The sequence below is a fragment of the Pygocentrus nattereri genome, chromosome 9, assembly GCF_015220715.1.
Source record: "Pygocentrus nattereri isolate fPygNat1 chromosome 9, fPygNat1.pri, whole genome shotgun sequence".
NCBI classification, from domain to species: domain Eukaryota; kingdom Metazoa; phylum Chordata; class Actinopteri; order Characiformes; family Serrasalmidae; genus Pygocentrus; species Pygocentrus nattereri.
This window is the reverse complement of record NC_051219.1, coordinates 35,136,223-35,153,069: the sequence shown is the minus strand read 5'-3', so window position 1 is coordinate 35,153,069 and position 16,847 is coordinate 35,136,223. Positions and strand designations below refer to the sequence as shown.

General features: G+C 38.1%; 2 protein-coding genes across 3 annotated transcripts; one reads left to right on the top strand and one right to left on the bottom strand.

Moving 5' to 3' along the window:
• Window positions 1-16,712, top strand: LOC108434181. Its single transcript, XM_017709147.2, has 12 exons — window positions 1-527; window positions 4,251-4,356; window positions 5,677-5,727; window positions 5,923-6,066; window positions 6,394-6,480; window positions 6,587-6,668; window positions 7,943-8,079; window positions 9,219-9,365; window positions 9,454-9,540; window positions 9,848-9,923; window positions 14,631-14,707; window positions 16,014-16,712. The coding sequence occupies exons 1-12, from the start codon at window positions 439-441 to the stop codon at window positions 16,083-16,085; spliced, it is 1,155 nt and encodes a 384-aa protein (XP_017564636.1). The 5' UTR covers window positions 1-438; the 3' UTR covers window positions 16,086-16,712.
• Window positions 10,400-13,133, bottom strand: LOC108434189. Of its 2 annotated transcripts, none has more exons than XM_037541595.1 (3): window positions 12,923-13,133; window positions 12,732-12,827; window positions 10,400-11,252 (listed from the first exon to the last, which is right to left on the bottom strand). In XM_037541595.1, the coding sequence occupies exons 1-3, from the start codon at window positions 13,100-13,102 to the stop codon at window positions 11,247-11,249; spliced, it is 282 nt and encodes a 93-aa protein (XP_037397492.1). In that variant the 5' UTR covers window positions 13,103-13,133; the 3' UTR covers window positions 10,400-11,246. The 2 variants fall into 2 exon arrangements, with proteins under 2 accessions (XP_037397492.1, XP_017564643.1); XM_017709154.2 differs by having other exon boundaries at window positions 10,400-11,235.
• Window positions 16,713-16,847: the final 135 nt, after the last annotated feature.

Sequence of the window (16,847 nt, the reverse complement as noted above, 5' to 3'; positions counted from 1 at the left end):
GCTGCGTCACAGCTCAAACTGACAGGAAGAAAGAGCGCAGCACATGTCTCTTGCAATACAGAGTATGCCTGCTTGATTCTCTTTGTAGCCTTATGTTTTCCTGAGAGCTTCTCAACACTTTCCTCATTCTTCCCCGTTTTGCTGGACCACTAGAAGGCTTTAAGACAAGCATTTCTTTTTGCCATGTCTCTGCCTTCCACGCTGTCTTGCTTTCTCTTTATCTCTCTATAGTGCTGTGTTGTTGCGTCCCCCCTTCACCCCACCCCTGAAGGTCTGAGCGTGTGGCTGTGTTTGGGTCAGGGTGCAGGGCAGGTTGTTGGGGTGAGTGGGGCACAGGGGCAGATGGCCCTCAGTGTGTAGCCACAGGGAGGGACCGCTGGACCACTGGTGAGTGGAAAAGACTAGAGGAGAACAGAGGAGATTGTGAGCTCGGCAGACATGGGATGCTGTAGCGTGACTCCGATAACCACAGGCATTGACGAGGTGGGCCCAGATGAAATTGAACTCCTAGAGATCGACGGGGCAGGGTAAGAACGATGCTTTGGTCCCAAATGTTTGTAAATTAACAGTATTTTTTTATCCATGCTTGTCAAAAAGCTTGTCTGCCATACAAGAGCACTTCCTGCTTTCAAACTTGTTTGGAAAATGTTTGGTCACCTTCAAGACCAATGAGGTTTTTATAGAAGGACTAGCTGTGTCCAGATTTATTCAGATTAAAAAAAAAAGGCATACTCAAATGATGCATACATGACTTCAGTACTCTGGAAGAACTATTTGCCAACATTGGTTGTTCTGTTATGTTATTCTATGATTGTGACGGAATCAACACTAAGTGTTCTAAATTAAATATATCGAGGACATGTAAAGAGTAATAAAAGGTATTTTGAACGTTTGCTGAAATGTCTAAACTTTAGAACAGGCATCAAAAGGTACCATGCAACTCAAGGGAGGCAACAAATCATGCAACAAGGGAGGGTTAAAATTCTAAAGCCTTTCACCATTTCAGCAGATTTCAACACCATTTTGCAGTAGGACATCATTTTGGTGCCCTGAAAGAGATAAAATCAGTGCCATTTAATGTGAGGCAAAATACGGCAATTTTGAGCTGTTTTATCCACCCCAAAGAGTTGTGTGTTTCCTGTGGACAGATAGGAGCCATGCTGTTACAGATCTAATTAGAGCCTCTTGTGCAATAAATGAAGCAGCACTAATGCAGTAAGTCTAATTGAAAGAGTAAAGCATGTTTGAGCAGTCTGGTGTCTTGCACAGGGCTGGGCTCAATCCTCTCATTAGGAAACTGCAGGGATTAGGGAGGGAGGTAATCAAAGGCTCAAATACCGCATGTGTCCAAACTGCTAGAGTGACAGACATCGACTGGCAGCATCCCTCCAAAAAGCCCACACCCAATAGACACGGATATACAGCGGGAACACAAGCACACAACATTGCTGTTGTAACAAAACCTTAAATCAAAGGAATGGCAACTTTATCAGAGAAGAAAAATATTATATTATGCAAAAAAAAAAAAATTCTATTGGTTGATGAAATGCATACACAAAGTTAAGGGATGCTGGTATTTTTATATGGTGTAATAAATAAATAAATACATGTATAAATGGGAAAAAAACAGTGATAGTATTTTGATGATGTGCGCAAAGTATCAAAGTGAAAACATTTACACTGTGAAGATTCAGGAAAGGAGAGATAGTAATCATTGGTTAGGATATGGAAATATGGAGGGTCAGATGGACAGTGTCTGCCCCCAACTCACCTCCCACCGTAATCTGCTTATGTCTGGACGCTCGCTTGGCAGGGCAAACAAGGCTGCTGCAGAGGTGGCCAGGGGGGAAGGGAGTAACTGGGGATGAGACAGCAAGTTAGCAAATGGCATTTCATAAAAACCCACTGTAAAAACAGAAAAGGCAGAACTTTAAAGTTTTTGATCAATTTTAGATGATGAAGAACATTATTTTTGTTCATAGGAACTGTTTTTCTTTTTTGCTTTGCTTTATTTTATTTTTTAAAAATCATCTGACTTGAAGAAAATCAATTTAATTGCTTGAAGTACATTTTTAGGACTCTCCATCATTAGTAACAGTTCCAGCCTGCTTTTGGTCTGTTTTAACACTGTTGCTTAATTTCCTGCACAAACAAAAGACAACAACTCTGACGCTAGAGGAGTTAAAAACAACACTTAATATGTCCAAATAGAAAAAACTCATTTTGTGTTACTTGTAACACAAACTACATGCAGTATATTCACATTTTCTTGTTTTAGTTACACTTTCTTGGCACATAACATGTTAAAATAATGATAACATGAAAGTGAGTTTCTAACTAACACATCATTTTTGTCAATGCAAATTCAGGATGTTGGACTGTGGTAAATGTGGCAGCGTCCCAGGGTAGCTGATAATATCTCCAGTGGTAAAGCGATCAAATTAGCACGCAAACACAGAACGAACAAAAAGGCACCTAAATCAGGAGCTACTTTCAGCTTTCGATGTTAGTAAATCTATTGTGCTGTTATTTTGAGGTCATTTATAACATCTCTAGTTGTGTAATGCAATGTGGGCGTTTGTACTGTTTGCCAGAGAATGAGCGACGTGCGGCAGTATGACCTTTTCACACTAAAGTCTTATTTTAAGTTAACAACAACAACAACAACAACAACAATACAGGTCAAGTTTTTGCCATGTACTTATGCACACTGAAGCCATCTTTCACAGCGAGCCAAAACTCAGCAGTTGCTCCTCCTTCCGACTTCGAGGTGATTGTGTAAAAGATTTAACTTCAATGATTTTCTTTGATAGACACACCGTAAATAATGTTTTCACTTTTGTTTTTCTGTTACTAATTTATTTTGTGTTACTGCACCAAAGTGAGAAGCAGAGGATGTTAATGAGATTAATAATGTTCTTATTCAGTTAGAAGCATCACAGTATTTTGGTGTGTGGATGATTTTAATCTGCAGTATTTATGTGTGGCTGCAGAATCAGTGAAATACAGCCAGTCCAAAAAAACAGAGTTCCTATTAATAAATACGACACAGTGGTGACGTTCAATATGGACTCATCTCATAAATACAATACTTCTGCCACGACTTGAAGACAGCACGACACTGCTTTCTGTTTTGATGCTAGAGGTGTGACGGTTCTCCAAATCAGTTTGGTTCAGACCTTGATTTCTGAGCCATGGTTCAGTTCATAGGCTGTTTTTTGCTTTGTTTTGTAGAGTGAATAAGCAAAAAAACAGGGAAATATTTCTGGACTTTATTCAATCACAAACAATCTGGGACACTAATAAGAACACCACCAAAGAACACGATCATAATTTTGTTATTAACGTGTGTTAAAAGTGTTAACTGTCAAATGAAAAGTGAGTTTTGTTACATTAGTAACCGAGTTCAACAGCTTGCTCCAACAGCAGCGGCAGCAGGTTCAGAATCGTTCCATCCCGCATGTATACAATATTCAGGACTGACCAATAAGAACTGAACCATTTTAATACTCAGAGCTAAGAACTGAAGCTTTGTCGTAATTGCAGATGGATGAATACATTTCATCTTCTTCATATTATTCTCAGACTGACAAAAACACAGACGTCAAAGTTTCAATGCACTGAAAATCGCGTATTTTTTATAGGCTGAAAGTCTAAACTTGTGCAGAACACGCCAAAATAAACCTAACAAACCTTCACTTGCACATTAACGTACATATCCAAACAATCAAAACAGGGAACGAGAGCTGACGTTAGTATTATGAAAGGACAAAAATAGCCAAGTGAGGAGCCAGTGAATTTTAAAGACCGTACAGCTTTTTTTATTAATATTTTTCGAGGTTTGGCTTTCCATTCCGTACAAAATGTAAACAATATTTCCTTACTGCTCTTTACCTGACAGCTAGCTAGTTACCTGGATAAGTTAACGCTGTCATGCTAACATGGGAGTGAGCATTCTAGCTAACGTTACTACAACCGCGCTTAGCTATTTCTTAACACTTTTCTGCTTGGGTTCCAGCTTGATACCAGCTTTCTTATTTGGCTCTTTTAGGTCAAAACATTTTGAGGAACTGCAGTGAAGGAACAGTCAGACCAAATATGCTAACTTGGCTTACAATGAAGGGAAGCTAGCGGCTAGCCACCTATTAGCTAACATGGCTACTGCTGATGATTTGTGGTTGCGCACGTTAGCTTTTTTTCACTGAACTGCTGCCCAAAGACATGCATGAGCATTTTACCTGATGTTTCAGGGTGTGGACTCTGGGGGAGAGTAAGCTCCAAGTTTCAACGAGGAGCGAGACAGAAGAGGCTCCTCCACCGCCTCGCTGTCCGTCTCTGAGGCATCTCAAGCAGGAGGTAACATTGGGCTGTCGGTGAGGGGGAAAAGCAGATTTATAAACCTTTTGTTTTTAGCTAGTCCGTCTCTAATTAAAGTTCAATAACCATTCATTAATCACTTATTTTGTCGTTTACTGCAAATAATATGTATTAATAAATACATATTTAATGACACAGTTAAGATGTTGGGCTTAAATAACAGCCGAATGCTAACGTGCTACTGTGAACTCTTTATAGTTAACCTAGTATAATTTTATTGTGCCAAAAATAACTGGGCAATTTTGAAAAGCCGCTGCAGAATCCACTGAACACCTGTTTTTCTTTTGTTTCTTTACCTGTTCATGAGTTGAACTCATAAATAGACATTTACTATACACGTTTCAACAACTCATTACTACTTTTACTTTTACTACTTTACATTCAGTATTTAGTGTGGCCACCCTTTGCCTTTACTACAGCTTCCATTCTTTTCAGGAGATTTGGGCTCAGTTTTTTTTAGGAAATCTGCAGGGTTGTTTTCCCACACCTCCAAAGTTCAGTCCTAGAAGCTGGTTGCGTTTTCTCACAACCCGAGTGTCTGTTCTCTGCTGTGGACAGTACATTGTTATGCAGACTCCAGCAGCCTCTTTGTTTGATTTACAGTTTTTCTTTATTGTCCGTTTACTTTTCTTCTTGACAGCTGAACAGACTCTCAGACTCATAGCATTGAGTATTCACAGTAGAGGATGGACAGAAACACCTGTGTTTTTAAAGATCTGAAGCCAGAGTGGAGCTTCATTTTCTCTGTTTATATGATAGGTTTGGTCGTCTACAGGCTGTTGCACTGGTCTTAGGAGTCCTGCTTACTCCCAGTGTTATAATAGCCTTTAAACATTAGTTTTAGGAAGTCTTTTTTTTGTCATGTTGTGAGTGGGCACCCCCCCTTCCTTATGCAAGTTCATTATCTTATATCTAATCTCATAAGAAATACTATATCTCCTGAAAAATAAGTTGTACTTAAGGGCCATTTTGAACTGGAACTTAAATAAAAGCAGGATGATGGAGATCCTTGCAATAAGAATGAAAATAATAATGATAAAAACAAAATAACTGGCGACCTGTCCAGGGTGTATCCCGCCTTCCGCCCGATGACTGCTGGGATAGGCTCCAGCACCCCCCCGCGACCCTGACGGAGAAGTGGCTTGGAAAATGGATGGATGGATGGATGGAAAAACAAATATAAATATTGAATGCAACCATGTTACTGTGTATCCTTTTCAAGTGAAATGATTATATTGTGCTATATATAACCAAATTTATTAAACAGTCTAATTATATACTCTTCATTTTTCATTTAAGGTCCCAGATCCTGTCTCTTCAAGAGAGTCTACTCAGAAGAGGAACTCGCAAGTATGACTTTTATTTTAGTACATTCATGTAGCATGACTGGTATGACAGTATATGCTACCTGAGCTAAAACGGTGCTACTTCACTGCATACATTCAGTATGCGTGTAGGTGCTAAATGAAGAAGCAAATAGGGTAACAACATGATCTTACTTTTACATGTATGTGTGTCTGATTTGCTGTATTTGTTGCTTGCAAGGTGGTGCTGTGGGGGTGGACTAAGGGTGAGCTACACCAAAGGCTGTACACTCATCCCGTCAGAGACTGGGAGGGCCGAGCGCCTCACTCCTATGGAGACATAATATACTCCTCGCTCGTATCTTTACACAACGGCTACACAAAGGTAACAAAAAGGAACCCAACACCAAGAATACAGGAATAAATTTGTCAATAAACAATTACTGATGAGACAAAATGAGGTTTGAAACTGTAGCGTATGAGCAATAATGTGCTCAAAGCACTCATTGGTGAGGTATGATATGAATACCATTCAGTATGGACCAGTAGTCATGATTTGTGCTTTTTTTAGGGACTTGTGTGATGGTCATACAGCTCAAACTACTCACCTCTCTTTGGTTTCCTGGCCTAAATGGATCATGAGTTCGATGACCTAAATAAGCATGTGACTCATATTGTTCACTCATACATGAATCATATTTTTCCCCAACAGGTGATGAGTGAAAGATATCTGGTTCTGTTCTCCTTTCATTTATTAATCCTTGCTCTGGACAACTCAAACCATGATTTCATCTATGAGGTAATTTCTCTTTGTACACAAACAGAGCATTTTAATGGAGTCTGTTCATTTCTACTTCACAGTTTGCCTAGTTGAGCACATGTGAGCATGCAGTATGTCTTTGCAGGGCATTCTTCCTCTGTCAGCAATTGAGGTACGAGTGATTTCTCAACAGGACTCTACTGCACCACACACGTTCGAGATTAGTGGTGAGTTAGTCTTTTTTTGCAGTCAGAAATGCTTCCTGTGGGGGAAAAAAACAGTTACATACTATCAAATAATGCAAGGTAAAAACAAAAAGCTAAAAACCCACCGCAAAAAAAAAACAGAGCTGTATGAGTATTTCAGACCAGCTGACCAAAGATCGGGCAGGTCACTAGAGAGCACAGGACCACTTTTTCTTTTACCACTACCAGTATTGAAACCTTGAACATGAGGCAATACTGATTCACCGTTTCTTCTTTAAAAACCTCTAAGCTTTAAATGTGGCTGTTGTAACTGATGCTTGTCGCTTAAGATAAACATCTAAAATTAAGGTGTCAACTTCTAACATGGCACTACCCCACAGGAAGAAATACACAGCTAACATCACTTCACATGGTTTTGCATGCTCTTTAGATTAGATTACATTAATTCTTTATGATCCTCTGATATTTAATCTAGGATTTTCTGCTGATATTGGTCCAATACAGACACACATTGATAGCAATCTCTCTACCCTCTGTATATACCATCAATTTTTTAATCTATTTGCTTAATTGGGTTAGTGGTGTAGATTCTGCAAGATGGTAGAGAAAAAGTTTTTGTGTCCTACTCTGTTTCTGCCAGCAGCCAAAATATGGACTTGGTATCTCAAAAGAAAATCCTGTTTCCTCAAAAAATTGACCTATTTATTTCCTCCAAAAATTTTGATATACTGTCTGCTTACTAATTATGACATTTTCTTGAAATTACTTTCTCAAAATATTGGCTTAGTACCGCAAAGTAATGACTTGTTTTGACAATTACTCATGTCCTTGAAATGTTGACTTAATATCTCAATATAGTATCTTAATTTTAAGAAAGTCAGTCATTAGGTTGAACTAATGAGCCAAGTTTCAATTTCAAGAAGATAAATAATTATTTTGGTATACTAAGGCATTATTTTGCTAAATCATTTGGTATCTTGATATAGTCAATATTATTATGGTAATTATTTAAACACGCATCAATAGTTTGATATATTGCTACTGGAGACAAAGAAGTCCTCTACCAGGTGGCAGTGTTGTGTCGCTGCACGTCACCCAGGTGGCAGTGGGTTTTCACAAATTACGTTATGTTACATTAAGTTAAAATGCTTGAATTTTTGCTTAGAAATCCAAGACAACCTCAGCCACATAAAAGACAGATGTATTGACGTGGAATAACCCATATTTTACATAATCACTTAGTGCTATTAGGAATGAGTGATGTATTGACTTGATTCTTCTGTTTGACTTTGCAGGGCCCATGGTGGACTCAAAGATTTTCATCTGTGCTAATGCTGCTGACAGAAAGTGCTGGATAGAGAACATAGAGGACAGGAGATACAAATCTCTCAGGCAGCAGATCAGCCCCTCTCACAGTGCCCTCTCCTACCTGGTACAGCACATGCACCACAAACCCACACTCTCTGAACTATGTACTGTGAATGTAGGTAACAGTTATTAATGACAACGTCAGAGAATCATCATTGGTAAAAAAATAAGCATCTGAAATCCTTTTGCTCGAAGTTCTTTATTAATGTATTAATCATTTTGAATGCTTACATATACATGATTGGCATTAATGCACCCACTGACCAAACCGAAGACCGCTAAGAGCTTATAGGCCTCCCAGTGTCTGTTTTTTGTTTTGTCAGGTTGATACCAATACTTAGCTAAAATGCACCACCATGAGGGCAAATGGTGAATGTCAGGATAAAATATAATCTCACTGCACCTACAGCAAAAGCTTCATTATGGTTGTGAAAATAACTTTGGATATTTTTTTGATTTGGTCATGTAAACCACATTCATGTTGATTTTTACACAGCTAGAGAAAGATGGAACAAATTTAAGGCAGTGCTTTTTGAAAGCCCACTGTGGATACTTTGCAGGTGCTCACATTTCCACTGACATTTAACTTAATATCTACTAAATTCACCTCAAAGGCACCAGATTTTTTTATAATTTCTGCATAACTCAGTCATGGAAGTGTAAACAGTGTAAAGAGTGGGTCAAGAGCCATTTTTTGACTATGGTGATAGGAACCAGGGGCGTCCACAATGCAAAAATATCCATTTTACCTTTGTAATGGCCAATCAGATGTGTCTTCTGAATATTATGTGATATTGACAAAAGTAGAAAATTGTAAATCTGAAAAGAAAGGGAAAAAAAACACCGCTAAACATTTCCTGTGAGCATTTAGGTGTTAAACACTTCAGATGTCAGGTCTTGGTCACCTCTGCTGTGAAGAAATCTGACCCAAGTTTCTCTAGAATGGTAAATTTCACATGAAATCAATGCGAATTACTTAATTTACATCTTAATGTTGTTTCTCTTATGTTTCCCCAACCCTAAAAAAAAAAGTCAAACTAACGCTGTCAGTCAGTTGGGTTTCACGAGATGTTGACAGTTTGAATATGATCAAGAGGTCATCAAAATAAACAAACAATATCCATTTCTGAATTTCTTCACCCCTGTATCTTTACAAGACAAATAATTAGGTTTAAACTCAAAACTGCATTTTCACTATTCAAGTTACCATGTAATGAGAGCTGGAAGAGGGAGGAGCTGAAGAGGTACTTACTGAGGTCTCCAATCTGGCAATGGGAGGGGACTCCTATTCAACACATGGGCCAGCCACTGTACCTGTCACTGGTCAATGTCAGCAACTTGCAGACACACGTGAGTCCAAGGCATCAGAACAATGCACATGCATTGGTTCACAGCAAAAATTATAGAGAAATGAAATGACTCTTTTGACTTTTTACAGGGATCTCAGGAGCGTCTTCTTGTGCTCTTTCCTTCGGACCTCCTAATTCTGTCTGTGGACTCTCAACGGGTTCATGTAAAATATGAGGTAAAAGAATCTGGATGATGGAGTTTCAAGAAAAACGAGTCTCTTGTAACATTCTGTAGTCAAGTATTGCAAATGAGGAAAAACAAAAATTCCAGCACTGTATGGAAAGACTGAACTTGTTGGTCCCTTTCTTGGGTCATTACCATACTGTAGACCACATAATTGGAGGTCTACTTTCTCTATAGTGCCATTAAACTAAACAAATACCTCCTCATTTTGGTTTATGAAAGTGATAAGAGCCAGTTATTTAAGAGTCAATAGTAATTATTCTGTTACCAGTAACATCAATTCACCGTTTATATTGTAGGGTCGTCTTCCACGAAAAAGCATTACAGCTTTGGAGCGATCTGCCCTGCCTGGGAGACTTGAATTTGAACTCACAGGTATGTTTAATAATGACCTTTCTAAAAACTCAGACAGTACTGCCAAGTACTCATTTCTCAGGTGGTCAGATGAAGGATAATCCACTTGCATAAAGAAGGAAAAAGGCAGATGTTTCTAGTACTGTGGTTAAAATAAAATGATTATAGAGATGAGACTTAACCATGGAAGGTCTGGTACACCACCAAAAAAAAAAAAAAAAAAAGTTTTTATTTATCCTTACATTGTGAGAAGACAACTCCCTGCTATGGATCTGAAAGAATGTGTAGCTGTCAACAAGCCATCACTGAGAAAAGGGCAAGTAAAAGTGAGAACATTTGCAAATTAAACAAAGTAACTGTTGGAGTTCTCAGGACTCTGCTTTTTTCTTGATGCTGAAAAAGGAATAAACTTAGCAGCCATTTTGACTGAAAATTAAATGAAGGGTCTCACTTTTGCACAGTACAATAGATGTTCATTTTTCATTAATTAGTTCTAATTCAATATTAGTAATATTTATTTTAAGACAAACTACATGACAAAGTACACAAAGTGTCCACACAGTGCACAGCAAGTATGAAATCACAGCAAAGTTAAATCACAGCACACCAAAATATTTACACTGAAATTTAACACAAGTTTTCAGTTTGTTTCCTAACAAAATGAGCAGCTTTTTATCCAAGTGCCTCATATTGGCTAGAAAAAGCAACAATATAGCCAGTTCCCAAATCTTTTATGCTGTTAACGGATTATTCCTGACCACATTAAAACAGTGCTTCTGCAGATAAAATACCAAAGACCAACTAGTCTAAACAGGCCCTCCTTAATTCAGCACCTTTACTACATCTCTGGAGTTCTGGAACAACTTGAGTGTGCAGTTTCCAAAGGGAATCCTTCAAACACAGTGGCCACATTTCTGGGATTATGGTAGGGCTGAGGTCCATCTTCCTTTATGAGGGATTCTGTGGAGAAAGGGCCGCTGTACTGAACCACAGACTTGAGTGCCAGATTAGACCAGTCCACTGATGTTTGATTATAGCGGTCAGCTCTGGTTGGCAGCGCTACAATCTGCCACTCCGTGGTTGAACATCTCTTCAGGAAGAGTTTAAAGTCTTGAAGCTCCTGTGATACTTGTTTATCCACAGGCATAAAGCATCCATTTACTGTGTTAGTGAGGCCAGGTTCTCTTCCATTGTTGCATTTCACACTTACTTTAGAGGAAAATCCAGGAAACATTTGAAGCGTTGCTTTGACATGATCCTTCATATTTTTGGTCATTCTTCTCTTATCCAGTGTCCAGAGATCCATACCACTTGGACATTGGGGGTCTGAAAACTAGATGACACTCAAGCCTTGATAGTACAAGAGTGAAACTCTCATGTGCAACAATGCAACGCAAGGACATTAAGTAACATACATTTGAATAAATAGAAACTAAAAATATAAACGCTGACGGACTGAATTAATGACTACATACAATTAAATTCAAAAACAATTTGATAAGTCCACAGATAATTGTTAGCATATAGGATTCATTCTACAGAAGTGGTTCAAACTGGGGGTTAGAAAAATGTTAAATGCATTTTCCTTTAAAAATCTCTACCATTTTCATATTGACAAATATTTAGAAATTTATTGAGCATACACTAATGTCTTAGTTTTAGGCCAGTTGGTTAATATTTTCCTGTGCTATTTTCTGAATGCAATCTGCAATATTTATCATTTGTCAGTTTTTCTAACACAATCCAGTTTTTCATTCATTAGAGGTCAACTATTAAAAATAATCATAGTTGCATCTTTTTTTAAATAAATGAGTTAGCAATTAATTGTCACCAACAAAAGTGCCACACAGACAAAAGTTTGCTTTGGCCCAATTTTGCTCTTTTTTGTAAACAAGTACATGGCAATGAACTTGCAGCAATCGATTTTACATTTTTTCTCTGCAACTAGGAAATCTTGCACTTTGTTACAGTAATAAGGTGCTCAGTAGTGACACTTTAATATATGGATTTTCCAACTTTGTTACCATTTTATTTCTAAATATTAAGACATCAGCTGCATCAAAAACCACATACTACTAACATTAATACTACACTGCTGAAAGCACGACTGGCTGTGAACTTTTTAGTATGGTAGTGTGCGGTTTTGGACACAGTCATAGAAACCCTGATGCAAAAGGCCATTAGATTTCCCCCATTTCTCATTTTGCCTTTAAATTTGTGCTTACTAGTGCCCTCACTGCAGGACTAGAAATGCATTTATTTATTAATTTAACCCATTATTCAGCTGCATTATGGCTGTAATCTGAATTCAGGTATGGTAGATGTGCAAATTGACTCACTCAATGACTTTGAGGAGGCCAGCAGGGCTTAGGATGCCATTTGGTACTGAGCTACCTAATCACCACAAGGTCAAGATGGAAGAAAAGGTTTTTCCTGGTCACATGTTTAGGGGTGTGGCCATGTGCTGATTCAGTTCAGCAGTGACTGCACAATTTAGCACAGCATAGTTTCAGTTAAAATAACATGCACATTAAAATTCTCAAAATAGTATCAAATATTTACTAAAATAAGACAGTTGTGTTGCTAAGTATTAATCATGGCATGTTTTTCAATTTATACATTTTTAAACATGTTTACTACCAGGGACAATGTTCTGAACCACTTCTATAGAATGACTCAAAAGTGAAACAATAATGGATGAAATAGTAATAATTAGTAATAATAAATAATAATAAATAGTGCACAATCCTGCAACAGTAGTGAACAACCAAGTGAGTTATGGTCTCAAGTCAGATGACTAGAAGTTCTCTCTGAAAGTTTGTGACTCACCTTTACAAAACACTTGTGAGATGATAAGCAGGTTTTCACAGGCTTCTCAATTCTTTTACTGTCAGCTGCCATAAAAGCCATCATTTTATCTAATATCTAAAGACATGAGATTAATGAAAAACAAAATTATACTAATGAGACATACAAATATCTCAGACAGAAGTACCACAAATGAACAAAGCTGGTGTTACTTGAGAAGTTGAGAGCTTCTTGTCAGGAGAGTCTAGAATAATGCATGCCAGCAAGCCCAGGTAGGAACGACTCTTCCAGTAAAGCGGCTTATAGCACTTTTTCTGTGACATCAGAAGGACGTTACTCTTCTCAGCCTGGCGCATTCTTTCAAGCCAGGTGATAATTTGCGGCCGAGGCATTCTGTGCGTTTCTAGAAAAGTTACTATAAAGTAATGGCTCACTGCAGTCTTTGCTTAAAAGCAGGACATAAAAGACTTCACAGCATCTACAGCCTTCATTCAAAGCACCTGTTGCTGTTAAGCTGTAATTGGAGGAGCAGCCAATCACCATTGAGTCAGTTTTCCACATTAGCAGTACAGTACAGCAGTACTTATCAACATGTGTGGCAGAACTGATGGTGCTCTTTAAAGGTGCACCTTGTCTGCACCATATACCCCTGGGTATTTCGTTTTTTTATCAATATTGACACCAATACCAATTTCCAGACCAATGCTTTTTTCAAAATACCATCTGAGAATGAGTGCAACTAAAAGAAGAAATGAGAAGTGAGTGTTGAGTGATGGAATATATATGCATTATTTTATATATATATATATATATATATATATATATATATATATAGTGTGTGTGTGTGCTTGCGTGCAAAGGGAAATTCCACTGATTTTACCAAATTTCTGCATAATTTAATTACTGGGATGTAAACACCCCTTGAGTTGTTAGATGTGAAATTATGCATTGTAGAGAAACCCTAAGAGCTGATTTGCGGGTGGTGGTGGTGAGAACCAGAGATCACGATGTCTGATCATGAACACAAATATAGCCTTTTTATTTGCCATCCAAAACGACTGGTGAACCTGATGGTGGTAGATTTGAAAGTGGTAGATCAGTTTTTTGGGATCTAATTTGCCTTATAATACTCTGTGTATTATGCCTCTGTATTTTGCCTCTCGGTGCCTTGATGTCTGGTTCCTATCACCACCAACATTCCTGACTTTCTGTAGAATGAGATTCCACATAAAATCACTCTGAATGGCTGTTTGTATTTTAACAATGTAATTGTGTAGAAATTCATAAAAAATGAGTGGAATTCATCTTTAATAAAATACTTGCAGAATATCTTAGCCCACTCATGTCAGACTTCAGTCTTTGCGAGCTAAAACACTGCAGACTTCAGCACACTGTCTCATTAAACACACCTGATTCAGCTCATCAGCTAATTAGCAAGGCCTTCAGGAACTAACAGAGCGTTAGATGAGGGTGAACGTTGATGTCCACAGCGCTTTGGTCTGGAGTCTCCCCAATTTGAAATGCCTGACTTGGATGCTCAGTAGTCCAGATTTTGGAACAGACATGTTATTGGCTCATGGTTGCTGATAGACTGAACACATGGATTTTGAAATTTGGTACTGAATGGCAGAAATGTTTTGATACTCAGTAGTTTTGAAGTAATTTGGTCTTAGTTAGATGTAAATGCAGTATTTCTTAGGGCCAGCTTTGTGGACCTCATGCTCTGAGGTCTATGCTTTCTTTCCTTCTCTGAGCTAGATTAGCTGATAGATATTACTTGGATAAGTTGAATCAGGTGTGTTAGGAGGAGAACACAACATTTGCAGTGTGAAGAACCCACAAGGGAGATTAAGAATTATTGTGCTGAAGCTACAGCATAGGTAGGATTCATTAATTGTTTGATTTCTGAATTTATTTAAGGGGATTTAATGGAACCCTTTCTGGTCTCATGTACTTATCCAGAGGATTATCAAAGCTGGATCTTCCAGTTACAGCAGGTATGAATACTCCCTTTCCTTATTTTAGGTATGACAATGAGTAGACATTAGAGGGGGGAGGGGAACAATTTAACTACCTTCAAAGAACAAAAAAGTGCCATAAAATGACCTTTGAGTGATGCCCTAGGATAGGGGTGCCTAAACTTTCTCAGGTGGGCTGAGGGCCAAAAAGACAAAACATTACAATAAATTAAACCTTTTTATTTACCTTATTTATGTAAAGTGACACTATACTTATATTACTTTAAACACAATTTGAAGAAAAATAATAGTTATGTATAAAAATGTCTGTTCTGATAGAAGAGATGGGGTTAGAGTAACTTTCTAGCTGGGCAAATCAAACATCCACACAGGCCCACGTTGGGCAGCCCTGCCATAGAACAAGTAGACTTTTGGTTCCCTAAAGTGTGTGTTTGATGAACTAAACGATCAGTATACACTCTTTGAGTCCTGGCAAAAGAATTCTTTGTGCAATGCCATAGAACACGGATTCTTCCTTGTGTCACCTTATTTTGGTGGGGTTAAAAAGTATTCCATGACCCCTTCTTTGCCACCTGCCTCTTTCAGTCTACCTGCCCCACACACCAGGATAAACATTAAAGAAATTACAGAAGAATTAAATAGTAAGCTTGCAGTCCTTGGCTAGCACTTTGCTAAAAACCAAAAATATTTAGCCTGGCACTGAAAAAATGCTTCAAGACCTTCCTTCAGTAACGAGCTCACACAGTAGAAATTCATAGTCTTCCACTGCCTGTAGGTGGGGCCATTCAGCAGAGCTTGTGTACGCTTATCAAAATGAAATTTCAGTTTGAAAAGGTATGTCTTGGGTCTACATCATGACCCCCAGGTTAAGAACACCTGCAAAAGAATGGCCGCTTTTGGTTCCCTAAAGAACCTTTCGATGTTTAGTGCTTTGGTGAATCAGCTTTGTAAATGAGGTGTTTAAAAAACAATAATTAATAAACACATAATGCAAAGTTTCTTAGATCAGCCTGTAAATTGGAAATGAACCTTTACATTTTATGAAAGTTCTTAACATTTTTTTTCAAGTTTCTTCACATTTCTTTTTCAAACATGGTTCTTTAGGGAAGCCGAAGTAGCTCTTACATGGCCTTGATCAAAGAACACTTTGTGGCACATTCAAACATGTAAATAGTTTACCTCAGCTTCCTAGAACCTTTAAATTATGTGGAGCTTCCTTAAATGGGTTTCTTCATACTCATAGGTTCTTTTTGGAACTGTGGTGTTCATTTTGCTAATGCAGAAAGCTGCTTTACTCTTTGTTTTTGTCTTGTTGTTTTCCAAGCCTGCAAAGGTACCTCATACGATTCCCAACCACACGCCTCCACCTCTCATACCGAAGAAGCGCAGGAGCTGAAGGAGAGAAGAAAGCTGTGATGGTGTTTAACAGTAAGCTACAAATGAAGGACAAAATTGTGGAGAACGTCTGTGATGAGTCATAAAACTTTGAGTCTTTTGTGATGACTAAGTTCCGTTGCTATGATCTAGCAAAAAAAGCTTGAAGCTTGGCCTGATGTCTGTGTATAGCAAATATCTGACAAGCAGGAAATTGTACAGAAATGCTTTTGGTCTCAAAGGGGAAGTCCACCAGTTTTCAAGGTTTCTGCAGAATTCAGTCAGCTATTTATTTATTTTTTTACTATCCAAAATGACCAGTGAACCTACGTGGGTTGTGAGACATATTTGTGAACATATTTTTGATATAGAATGTAGAAAGGAAAACACTTTCTTTACATTTTAGTTATTGAATTATGCACAAATTTTGAAAATTTGATAGAATTCCCCTTTAAGGTACAGTTGAACTTCTAAATGCATTGTTTAGATACGAGTAGGATGTGCTGATGTGCAGTGATGTCTCCTGAAATGCATGTGTTTTTATTAAGCAAAGCAGTCTGTGTGCTTTTCTACAAAGCTTTGTTGTGTCAAACAAGTACATGTTTCTTTGAGATGTAATAAATTACTTTAATTAGAGGCGCATTCCTGAGCCGCCGCAGCAGGTCTCTTATCTTATTAACTGCAGCTCCTATTCTGCAGCCGTCACCGCTCTGATTTAGAACAGTTGGAAAGTCAGTGAAACCACTCGAAGCTCTTGGTATAGCTGTCACAATAAAGCCATTCA

Bases quoted from the DNA above. Each gene is read 5' to 3' on its own strand.
- LOC108434181 (XM_017709147.2), top strand. From the start codon at position 439: ATGGGATGCTGTAGCGTGACTCCGATAACCACAGGCATTGACGAGGTG. The intron at 6,669-7,942 runs GTGAGTTAGTCT...TTGACTTTGCAG, and splicing joins ACACACGTTCGAGATTAGTG to GGCCCATGGTGGACTCAAAG. The intron at 8,080-9,218 runs GTACAGCACATG...TCACTATTCAAG, and splicing joins ACAGTGCCCTCTCCTACCTG to TTACCATGTAATGAGAGCTG.
- LOC108434189 (XM_017709154.2), bottom strand. From the start codon at position 13,102: ATGCCTCGGCCGCAAATTATCACCTGGCTTGAAAGAATGCGCCAGGCT. The intron at 12,828-12,922 runs GTAACACCAGCT...TCATGTCTTTAG, and splicing joins AGAAGCTCTCAACTTCTCAA to ATATTAGATAAAATGATGGC. The intron at 11,236-12,731 runs GTGAGTCACAAA...AGTGTCATCTAG, and splicing joins CTCACAAGTGTTTTGTAAAG to TTTTCAGACCCCCAATGTCC.